Source organism: Panthera leo, chromosome E2, assembly GCF_018350215.1.
Source record: "Panthera leo isolate Ple1 chromosome E2, P.leo_Ple1_pat1.1, whole genome shotgun sequence".
NCBI lineage: Eukaryota > Metazoa > Chordata > Mammalia > Carnivora > Felidae > Panthera > Panthera leo.
Window position 1 is genome coordinate 26,336,567 of NC_056693.1, and position 12,654 is coordinate 26,349,220.

The window sequence follows — 12,654 nt, forward strand, 5'->3', positions numbered from 1 at the left end:
AGTATGCCAGACATGTATGGTTTGCTCACCATACTCTTTATAACCTGTATTTGCATGTAGCTCTTCTTTGCCTCTTTAAAATTTAGTTTCATTTTCAGGCCCCAATTCAAGGATTTCTCCATTAATATAGGTGCAGTCAGTTATGATCTTACTCTTCTCTAAACTGACCACTTACTGTCTATTGTTTTCTTTTATGATTAAATAATATAGGCCTCTGGCATATGCAGTATGTTGCTGTAGAGATAAGACATAAATATGGAACAAGTATAAGCTCTTTACAGTAGGGTTTTTAGCATATCTTATTCTCCTTTTTATCACTCTATGCTGTATAGCACAGTGCCAAACATGGCTCTCTAAATGCTTTGTGAATTCAGGTAAGATTAAAACATAATTATATTTTGTAAGTCTTGTGGTCCTTTAAGTGAGTGCATCCATACAAATGAGTGCACGAAAAGATTTAGGAACGACTGCTGGAAGAATAACAATTTGATTTGTTTAGATATGCTATATTAAAGACTGTTCTTCTTTTGAAATCATTAGGATCTCTTTTAAGGCTTATTACTCCCAGTTGGAGAGAGATATATATATACACCCTTGGTAGAAAATTTAGAAATAGTTTTTAAAAAGGAAAAAAATTCTCATGTATTTTTGTTTTTTTGTTTTTTTACCATACAAAGATTATCACTGTTAACATTTTATTTCCTGCCAGACTTTTCAATGGGCAGCTTTTGCCATGTTTCTAAAAAGCAATTCTAATCCTACTCTTTTGACTTAAAATTACAATATACAATTTTTATATTACAGATTCTTTGTAAATGTCACTTCAGTAGTTTGCATCGTAACCCATTAGAACTCTTTAATTGAGTAGGTGTGAAAAGGTGATGGTAAAATGACTGTTTTCCCCCCCCTTCTTTAAGTATCAGGAAAGAGGTGAGTAATGTTTTAATGTTTATTTATTTTTGAGAGAGACAGAGACACAGAATCCAAAGCAGGCTCACAGAGCCCGACGCAGGGCTCGAACTCACGAGCTTTGACATCATGACCTGAGCTGAAGTTGGATGCTCAACCAAGCCATCCAGGCACTCCTATTCCTGATGTTTAGAAACTGTTAGTGGCAGTGACAGGCTGACCAGCCTTTTGGCTTAAGATTTGAAGATGTCCAGGCACAGAGTAGTAAAGTAATTGATTTACCATGGAGCTCCTATAAATAGAGGATATTGTCTGTAGTTTTTTGAAGCATTAACCAGACTATATTTTGGAACATGACAAATGCTGATCTTGCAACTTAAATTTTTGAACCATGTAGATACTTGGTTTTGTGTATTTCATATGCTAATCCTTATAAACCTGTGAACTGCCTATACCAATCACAAGAAAAATATAATTCATGTATTTTTAAAATTAACTCATGTACTTCAATTAAAAAAAAAAAAAACTTCTACATAATCATGTATTTAGGCTGAATAGTAAGTAATTGAAGAGATACATTCTTTGCAAACTTACCTGTATTGTGCTATGTTGCTTCCTAGATGTTGTTTCATGAGGAAGGACATGGCAAAGTATGTATTTTGCCCTCAAAAAAGTTAATAGTTTGTAAAAGAGTATTAATTTCATTAATCTCCTACTTATGTGGTTTCTCAGGAGGATATTTTGGTATGCTAATTTGTTTTTTAAAAGTGGTTATAGGGGCACCTGGGTGGTTCAGTCGGTTAGGCATCCAACTTCAGCTTAGGTTATAATCTTACAGTTCGTGAACTTGAGCCCCGTTTCAGGTGAGCTTGAGCCCTGCTTCAGGCTCTGCACTAATAATGTGGAGCCTGCTTGGGATTCTCTCTCCCTCTCTCTGTGTCCCTTGCTCACTCATGTTCTCTCTCTCTCTCTCTCTCTCTCTCTCAAAAATAAATAAATAACAAAAAATTGTAAAAAAAAGTAGTGATTTATATTGGGTGATGTTGAAAGAGAACATTTTTGTTTTGTGTATTGCTGCACTTTCCACCATCTGATTCATACTCCAGAGGTTTATTCAAAGTATATTCTGTATCTTTAGTCAGTGAATTGCATGCTATCATACCTTCTGGTAAAGGATGTAGCACATTATAGATATTTTCCACAGCTGATCGGCCCTCTGTAATGGTTCTCTTCTTTGTTTGACCTGTAGACTAGTGTTACATATTCGGGGGATGTCGTCACCTGTGATTGAGGAACACTAAGGGGATTGAGTATGCTTGGTGCTATGAAAGATGTGAACAACAATGAACATCTTTTGAAAGCTTACTGTGTGCCAGGCACTACACTGTGTGCTTTACCTGTTATGCTTTCATAATCATATAATCTATGAGGTTGGCAGTTACTATGTCCATTTTCCAGATGAGGAAACTGAGACTTAGATCAAGTTATTTGTTCAAAGCAGTATTCAAAGACTTGTATGGCCTTCGCAGTGGTGATACTTCGGGTGCTGGCATGGTTGACCTGATGTCATCAAATAAATAGGAAAAACAAGCTTCTGTTTAGGGAACAGTCTGATAGCTCTATATCCAGGGGATCTACTCTGTAATAAGACCCACTCTCTGTATCAGAGTGCTCACTGGCTCTCTAGAGGAGGTACCCAGAAACTAAGTTGTAACTGCATCAGATGAATTGTAGGGCCAGTAAATGCTGTAGATGTTGCATTATTGGAAAGATCACTTTGTGAGAGGTGGTCAGGAAAAGTTGTTTTAGAATTCCTGGATTTACATAGGAAGAAAGAGTATTCAGGGCAGGAAGGTACCATATTAACAAAAGTTAAAAAACGTAAGGAGTATAATAGGATTGTAATTGTGGATAATGCAAGAGCATTATGGCAGCAAGTTAGGAAGGCTGGTGGGGACTGCATTGTGAAGAGCCTTGAATTCCAGACAGAGGAGTTTGGCTTTATGCTGTAGGCTCTGGAAAGCAATGGAAGGTTTAGGAGAAGTTGTTTATGGACTAGTGTCCATATTTCCGCTTCTTTAGAAAGGTCCCTGCTTAAAATATTATTTTTCTCTCCATGACTTTAGGTCATTAGTACCTGTTTTTGAAATCTACCTGTCAAAAACATTACGGGAAAGAAAGACATTGATGCAGTAAAATTGACCCTTAGAGGCTTTGTGTTTTGTTTTGTTTTAATTTTCCTTACCTACTTATTCACAGGATACTGGCAAATTCATAAGTTCTCTAAAGAAATAATTTGAGAGGCTTTTATTAATTTTGAGTCTTGTCCTTCCTGTATCCCATTCTGAAATCTTGAATGTGCCAACTCCTTATTGTAACAGGACAGTGTTTATTGTATTTGGTTCCAGGGCCTCGGTCACCCTCCCTCCATGTAAGGCATTCCCACGATATGTTTAAGGCTTTCTTGTCTTTTCAAAGGTCACTGTATTTATTCTGTCCTGCTTTATACCAGTCATGTGGTAAAACTTAGGCCTGCTCCAGGAATCGGCTTTGTGCAGATCATAAGATAACTGTTGCTGTTACACTTACCGTTGATTAGTTTCTTGTAGGCAGTCACCCTTTTATGCCTTTTCACAAACAGCATCTGCTTTGCACATGGCCTAGGCAACAGGGTTATAATTAAAATTGGTAAATTGCTACTTAAAGTTTTGCTGGCTTTGTAAACAAGGCACATTTTTCAGTTTGACAAACATATTTGTTTTTATTCATGCCACCCTCTACATCTGTCACAATTATGTAGATGATTCTTGTTCAAATATAATAAAGGAGCCTCTAATACTTTAATGGATAACAAAATATCTGGCTGAACTTGGGCATAACAGTGTATATAGGATGAACACAGTTTTATTCAAAAGGCCAGAATTAATGGAATTTTGATATACATACTATTGACCCCATATCTTACTATAATTACAGACTATTGCTTCTGAAAATAAAAGAATTGGGAATTTTTCTTTCTTCTTTTTGGTCTACGTTTTGAGTGGCCATTTGAACCAATTCTGATTTCCTTCATGAAGATGATGATGTTTTCACTAGCCCTGGGGCAACCATTTCAATGTGTAAAAAGATGCTTGTGTTGAGGGAGTGTGGGAGGCTCCTTTGGACATTTTGAAATCCTGAAAAGTAAGAATCACAATCATATGCTTAAGTATAATGTTTTTCAGTTTCACTAAATGGCAGAAACAAGCTACAATTCTTCCAGTATTATGGGTAACTTACAGCCAGCATTGGCTGTATCTTGAATTCAATTCAAGAATTGAATGAACCTAGCTGTCTTGTTCAGATCACCCTTCACTTCCCGCCATGTTGAATTTCCTGGTTGTATCAAAGAACTTTTTAAATATATAGTACCTCTTTGCTGTGTTACTGTGATAACTAAATGACTTTTTCCCAGGCCTGAGTTTTGATTTCTAAATGATACTCCTCTTGCCTCCTGATGTCTTGTTAACTTGCTGTCTGCTTTCTATAGGCGTACCTACGTTGGCAGTATGCCTGGTCGTATAATCAATGGCTTGAAGACTGTTGGGGTTAACAATCCAGTGTTCCTATTAGATGAGGTGGACAAACTAGGAAAAAGTCTGCAGGGTGATCCTGCAGCAGCTCTGCTTGAGGTAAGATACAGAAACTTCCTGGTCTGTGATCACCACAGTTATCTGAGAGCAGATAATTGTATTCAGTAGCATATACATTGATATGAGTGTAGTCATGGGAAAAAATGTTATATGGACTAAAATCTGAAAGCAAATTAATATCTAAATTGAAGTGTCTTAGAGATTTCTTCTTTTTCTAATAATTGTCATTTCTTTTTTCTCTTTTCTTTTTACCAAATATTTTAAATTTTATACATGCTTTTTGTTTAGAGACCAGTAATTCTATAAGATTATTACATAACACAGCAAGCAAGTTGTCTTCTCCCTGGGGATCCCCCATTTCCGCTTCTACACTTTGACCTCTTTAACTTTTAGTTAATTAGACCATATACAGTTTCTGACATCATTTGTTGATTACCCTCTATAGGAGATGAGGGTTTTTCTTGCTTTCTTCCCTCCACCCCTACTATATCATTTTTATACTCCCAGTCTCCCAATCTAAATTGTATCCTGATTTTGTTATGTCACTGTCAAATACTTAACATTATTACAAGTATGTAAGTGCTTTTCACAGCTGAGCCATGTGATAAATGGTAAACTGATCACTTTTCTTCTCCTGCCCCTCCTTTTTGTTTTCCTGTACATTTTTTAAAAAATCTTTGTAGGTTAATAATTGTCTTGTTTATTCTGTTTACTTCCAGCAGTTGTGTTAAGTCTCCTTTCAAGACTTGGAGACACTTTCCAAGTGTTATGTCTGTTTTATCTTCTTCACTCCTCCAGTCTGAGCTAGTCGTTGTCCACATCTGGAACCTAGCTGTCTTGTTCAGATCGCCCTTCACTTCCCACCATGTTGAATTTCTTGTTTCCTATATTCCATGCCTTCTGCTTTCTTGCTTTATTCTCTCACTTTCTTGGTGTTAATCTCCCAGAAGTTTCCTGAGAAAGCTTGCATGGGTGGGAGATGTTTTTAGACTTTGTATATCTGAAAATATGTTTCCCTCATCCTTGATTGGTAGTTTGCATTCTAGTTAGACATAATTTTCCTGCAATATTTTGAAGACATTTCTCCATTGTATTCCAGTTTCCTGTGTTGCAGTTGATAAGACCAAAGCCTTCTGGTCTTGTCTTTTGTGACTTGTTTTACTCTGAAAATTTTTAAGATCTACTTTTTATCCCATTTTTCTGAAATTTTACAGTAATCTGCCTTGGCATCAGTCTCTTTTTCTCCATTTTTGCTGATGCTTTGAAGATTCTTTGAATTGGAAAATCCTGTCCTTTATTTCTGTAAAATTTTCTTGAATTCTCTTGATGATTTTTTTCTTCATTTTTTGGGGGGAACGCCTATCAATTGGGTTTGAGATCTTTAATCTTCTTATCTTTTCTGTTAGTCATCTTTTTTGTTTTTTGCTGTATTTTTTTATGAAGACTTTCTTAGCTTTATCTAGTAATCCTTCTATGAGGTTATTATTTCAAAGATCTTTTTCTTAACTTCTCTGCTTGTTCTTTTTATAGTATCTTGCTCTCATTACATGGATGTAATATGTCCTCTTATCTCTGTGAGAAATACCCTACTAGATTTTTTTCTTTTTCTTTTTCTATAAGCCGCTTTTATCTATTTGTTATATATGTTGTTTTGTTTTGTTTTGTTTTGTTTTGTTTTTTGGTCTCTGTCTTTTATATTAGAGTCTTCCGTTAGATGTCTGGCAATTTGTGTTTGTTTGTATTTAGTAGTGAGGAACAGAATGCTGATTGGAATCTGAGGACGGTTTATTGACTCAGTTTCACAATAGGGTCGGCTGGGCCATTTGGTTGAAGAATCTCTTATGTCAGTAACTTTAGGTCGAATTTCTCAGAGAGGGCTCCCTAAGTCTCTTGCCTTTAGAATTAAGGCTTGGCTGCCAGCTTCCTGGGAAATAAGCAGTGGGGAGAAAGTGGGGACTGTCACTGCATTCAGCATCCTGGATGTATGCATTCACCTAAACTGTTATTTTCAGTAGAGTACATACTCCGCTCAGCTGTGCCCAGGGTCACCTGGGCAGGGAACAGCTGTTTTATGTTCTTAAGAAAATAAACTTCCAGGTTTTCCTGGGATGGGGGAAGGGATCTGGGACCTGACTGCTTCATAAATGTAATTTAACCAGTCCTCCTTAGTTTACTACCTCTGCTCCCCCAGTCCTTACCCTGGTTTAAGTAAAATATTACTATTCGAACTGATTTGTAGAATTGAGGAAAAACTTGCTTTGTGAGTTTGGTTTTTTTGTTTATTTCCTTGCTTTGAATTCCTTCTGGCTTCCTGTTTCCTTTTTTGGTTTTTGTTTTTGTAATCTTCTTAGAACAGGATGACCCTGGGAGATGTTTCTTGTAAGCAGGGAGACCATACATTCTGGTTTGCCTGGGACAATCCCACTTTATGCCTAGTTATCAATTGCACTCTCTTCTGGTCTCAGAAGTGGGTCCTGTTTGGACCATAAAAAGTACAGTTGCCATATTTAAAAGCCACAGAACTTGGAGATAAGAGTTTCACTTGGTTTGGTTTTGCCTATTTTTATTGTAGAACAGTTCTGACTCAATGACTGGTTTACCCCTTAGTACTACAAACAATAAAATAGTGAACATTATTGGGGCGCCTGGGTGGCTCAGTCAGTTAAGCGGCCGACTTCAGCTCAGGTCACGATCTCGCGGTCCGTGAGTTCGAGCCCCGCGTCGGGCTCTGGGCTGATGGCTCAGAGCCTGGAGCCTGCTTCCGATTCTGTGTCTCCCTCTCTCTCTGCTCCTCCCCCGTTCATGCTCTGTCTCTCTCTGTCTCAAAAATAAATAAAACGTTAAAAAAAATTAAAAAAAAAAATAGTGAACATTATTGAAGGTTTTAGTGGCTTCTTAGATGATTACTTTAGACTTTCAGTTTAATTTATATTGGCACGTTTTTCAGGTAATCTGACCGACTCTCTCATTAGACAGTTATAGTTACCCTTTTGAAAAGAATTTGAGAGTATTTCTCTGATACTTGGGTTTCTCAGTATACTGTTTGTGGGAGTCCTAAAACAAATCCACCAAAAGACAGCTTCACAAGTAGTAGGAGATAATTAATCCCTGTCTATTTATTACACAGCGTGTTTTAGTTCTTCACCGTAGTGCTTTGTAATGATTTAGTAACATTTGTTGGATTGAGATGACCTTTGATAAGAAGCTGGCATAGTGATATTTCTTTGTCTGATATAGAAGTTGGTATTCACTTTTTTGGCAATTGCTTTATTAATATTCCAAATAAAAATGTTAAAGCCTCAAATGATACCTCAAAGTAAATGATACCTGGGATCACATACTTATACTGTAGTTTAGTTATGAGTAACATCAGTTCCTTACAGACTGGGGTTCTTTTTTGTTGTTTTTTTTTTATTTATTTTGAGAGAGACCGAATACAAGCAGAGGAGGGGCAGAGAGAGGAAGAGAGAGAAAATCCCAAGCAGGCTTCATGCTGAGCATGGAGCCCAACTGGGGGCTTGATATCACATGACCACGAGATCATGACCTGAGCTGAGATCAAGAATGGGACATTTAGACGACTGAGCCACCCAGGCACCCCGAGACTAGGATTCCATAGGGTGAAGCAAGATACATATACAGAAGAAATGAGTATATTGGTACCTGATGTCCTTCTCCCTCCCACGTGCCCCAGTCCTTGGTGGAAACATCTTCTATCACAGAGGTGGTTGAAACAATTAAATGAGTTATATGTAAAAGTGCTCTGGAAACCGTAAAGTACTCTATACATGTTATTTTAATTTGATGTCCACTCAGTTTCATCTATGTCCAGTTTGAAAACGACTTTCTGTTTCCATCACCTTTAGACCCACCTAAATGAAAAAAAGAAACACCTTGTATTTAAAGTAGAATGTTACTGAGAAACCGGAAATACCAGGAGTATGATTTATCTTCCCACATAGAAAGCCTACTCTTTAATGAAATGATTTCTAGATATTATTTATAAGATATAGTCATATGAGATTATTTTATAGCTAATTTATGTTCTGCCTGTATATATTAGATATAAAGAACATAAGTATAGAGTGGTTACTCTAAATAAATTAAAGAATATACTTTTTCTATCTATAGATTCTTCTCAGCTTCATATTTATTCATGGTGGAGATGCCTATTTCCAGTTACTGTTGTCAACAAAGGAATATTTACTGAAAATTTAGATAGCCTCTTGAAAATTTATTGGAAGAATAAAAAACAGATGTAACTAATTGTTGATAAGCAAATGTTGGTAGACAGAATTTGGACAGGTCTGTTGTTGAATAGTATTAAAATGTCAGATACAAGGAAAGTCCTTTTATGTAATTACTAGACTCAAAAGAAAATTATAGAATTCTTATCAGGTAGGTACAATCATATTTATAATTGATGCAAGATCCAGACTTTGTTATAAAATATATGTGTATTTCCGAAATACACTTTTAATGTGAATGGGCTAACAAAATGCATGGATACTTTACCAGTTTTCTATATAAACAGTATTTACAGTTCTGAATAGATAGATAGATAGATTGATAGATAGATAGATAGATAGAATCCCCAAAGTGGAAAAGTCCCTAATCTAGACATAATAAACTTTTTTTTAAAACTGACATTCTTAATTAGAATTAGATCCATTTAGTAATTAGAGTGAGTTTAGTAGATTTACTACTTGGATACAGCAGACCTAGGGTCTTCTAATCTAAGCTCTACAACTATTGTCAAAGAATTTCAAGGAGAGGGACTTTCCTTTTATTAAGGAAAATTTTGAGGTTCTGGATGTTACCTTAATTTTTTATCTCATCACATGCTGTATTTACAATGTAAATTCTAAGACCCACCAGAGTAAAAGATGTCTTAAATACTGATGTTATCAGAGAGGTGTGGCTGAAGACACCTTTTTCAGCTTTCATTTCCTCTTTACTGTCTCTGATTAAGAGGGATACTGCCATTTAATGATTAAACTAAGCTACATTAGGGAAACCTACTAATCATTTCTTTTTAGTGCTGGCAAACCCTGTCACCAGCGCCCAAGGCATACTTGCAAGTTACACAAAAATGTCTTGATGTCTATGTTAGCATTTTTCTTTTTATACCCTGCTCCCATTTTTTGTCTTGTTACCCACCCACTCTCCCCCAAGCACATACACATGTACAAAAGCTGCCACCTGACTGTCCACAGCCCTCCAGCCCTTAGCTATATTTGCAACCAAAATTACTGTTTCTCATTTCTACCCTATTTAACACTCTTGTTAGTAGAGTTTGGTGGTGATTAGATTGTGTAGTCAAGTTTACCTGAAAATTAATTTTGGAGTGGGTTGAGGGAATTATTGTTATGAATTTGTGACTTGATAATCACCAAGACTTTCTTTTCCTCTCTTGGCCATCCTCAGGGATGCTCTATGAGGGGATCATTAGACAAACCTGTGGCCCAAATCCTGGCTATGTGTCTTGGCAAGGACCCTACTACTGGATTCAGTAGTAAACTAAGAAAAGGAAAAAACCACCTGAGAGAAGTATAGGCAGCAAATTGTTGAGAAATAGTAATTTGACTAATAAATTAAGAAATAATGATGAGTTGGGTTTAGTTTTTATATACCAGGTTTTCAGGAGCAAGTACTTTTCAAAATATCCTGTTCATTTGGGGAAACATTTTACCAGTATTAAATCGATTATATATTCTTATTTTTTATATGAATAGGCAATATTTACAAATTTAGAGATCTCTCTTTTATATTAATGATCCTCTTTTGCCAAAAAAGAAATAAATGAAATTTGAATGTTCTAAAAATGTTTGATCAGCTTTGGGCAATTTTAAGACAGAAGTAGAAATAGGCATTCATAGTGAGATGTAAGCTGTTTGCCTCTGATTAAACTAAAGCAGCTGACCCTATTTAAAAATTATTATTTAAATATATTTTATTAATTTTTTACAGTGTCAATGAGGTATAATTACATACAGTAAAGTGGGTGTATTTAAAATGTATAGCTTAATTTTGATATGTGTATTAATCATGAAACCATAATTATAATCAAGGTATTAGACATAGAAGTTCTACTTCTGAAACAAAAAATTCACTAGAGGGCATCAACAGTAGATTAGAACTGGTAGATCTTTGAATTTGAAGATCAGTTGCTAGAAATTATGCAGTCTGAAGAACAGGAAAACAAAGTGACTAAAATGAACAGGGAAATGTGGGATACTGTTAAGCACAACAATGTACGCCTAATTGAACAGGACAGGGAAGATAGGAGCAGAAAAAGTTTTTGAGGGAATAATGGATGAAAACTTCCCAAATGTGATGAAAAACATAAATCTACACATTTGTGAAGCTTGATAAATTTCCGTGTAAAATAAGCACAAAGAAATCCATAGGTAGATATCATAATAACAATCCTGAAAGACAAAATAGAAAACTTTGAAAACACCAAGAGAAAAACAGTTGGTATACCCATAAACCTTTTTGATCAGCATTTGGATTTTTCAAGTTTTCTCTATTACAAATAAAGCTATTGTGAATACTTATGTACAAGTCTTTCTATGGATGTATACTTCTGTTTTTCTTTGATAAATACCTATTGAGTGGATAGCTTGGTCAAATGGTAGGTGTCTGCTTAACTTTTTAAGAAACTGCCAAATTGTTTTCCAAAATGATGGTTGTACCATTTTACATTTCTCCTACTAGTGTATAAGAGTTCCAGTTCCACATTTTTGTCAGTATTTGACATGCAGTAAGTTTTTTAATTTTAATCATTCTGGTAGGTGTATTGTATTATCTCATTGTGGTTTTAATCTGCATTTCCTTAATGATTAATGATATGTTGAGCAACTTTGTATGTGATATTTGCCTGTATCCTGTATTTTTTTGTAAAATGTCTAGCTTTTTTTTTTTCTTTTGAGTTGTCTTTTTATTATTGAGTTGTAAGAATTCCTTATATGTTCTAGACAGATTTCGTTTGTCAGTTACATATTTTTCAGATATTTTCTCCAAATATTTTATTTTATTAATGTTTATTTATTTTTGAGAGAGAGAGAGAGGGAGGGGCAGAGAGAGAAGGAGACATAGAATCCAAAGCAGGCTCCAGTCTCTGAGCTGTCAGCACAGAGCCTGATGCAAGGCTCAAACTCACAAACCACAAGATCGTGACCTGAGCCAAAGGTCATGCTTAACTGACTGAGCCACCCAGGGGCCCCTCTTCAAATATTTTAGTAACAATGTCTTTGGAAGAGAGCCCAAAAAGCTTTTTGTTTGTTTTTCAAAGTTCAGTTCATTGATTCTTGTGTGTGTGTTTTCTTTTGCATTGTAATTAATAAATCTTTACTAAACCAAGGTCACACAGATTTTCTCGTGTTTTCTTCTAGAAGTTTTATATTTTTGGCTCTAACATTTGGGTCTGTGGCCCATGCTCAGTGAGTTTTTGTATTCAGTGTGTGGTGTAAAGGTCAAATTTCCATTTCTTTTCTTAGGTTTGTTTTTTGTTTTTTGTTTTTTTGTCCCATTTCACATATGGGTACTTAATTGTTCCAGTACTATTTGTTGAAAGAAGTATCTTTTTCTCATTTGAATTGCCCTAGATACCTTTGTCAAATATTAGTTGATAGATTGTCTGGCTGTGTTTTATATTTCTGAGTTCTCTATGCTGTCCCATCAATGTATGCTTATGCTAGTACCCTCCATACCAAGTTGATTACTGTTGCTTTATAATAGGTCTTGAAATTCTATAGTGTTAGTTCTCCAACTTTGCTTTTCTTTTCCAGAAAAACTTTGGCTAGGGGCGCCTGGGTGGCGCAGTCGGTTAAGCGTCCGACTTCAGCCAGGTCACGATCTCGCGGTCCGTGAGTTCGAGCCCCGCGTCGGGCTCTGGGCTGATGGCTCGGAGCCTGGAGCCTATTTCCGATTCTGTGTCTCCCTCTCTCTCTGCCCCTCCCCCGTTCATGCTCTGTCTCTCTCTGTCCCAAAAATAAATAAAAAAAAAAAAAAAAAAAAAAAAAAAAAACGTTGAAAAAAAAAGAAAAACTTTGGCTATTCTAGATGCTTTGCATTTCCATATAAATTTTAGAATCTTTGTTATAAAACA

The 12,654-nt window shown here is 35.9% G+C and overlaps 1 protein-coding gene across 2 annotated transcripts in view; it reads left to right on the forward strand.

The window, feature by feature from the left end:
* LONP2 (lon peptidase 2, peroxisomal) overlaps positions 1–12,654 on the forward strand; it is a 105,317-nt gene that overhangs the window by 29,108 nt on the left and 63,555 nt on the right. For both annotated transcript variants that reach the window (XM_042919283.1, XM_042919284.1), the window contains exon 8: positions 4,439–4,580. In XM_042919283.1, the coding sequence (XP_042775217.1) occupies positions 4,439–4,580 (142 nt within the window). The remainder of the gene's footprint in view (positions 1–4,438; positions 4,581–12,654) is intronic.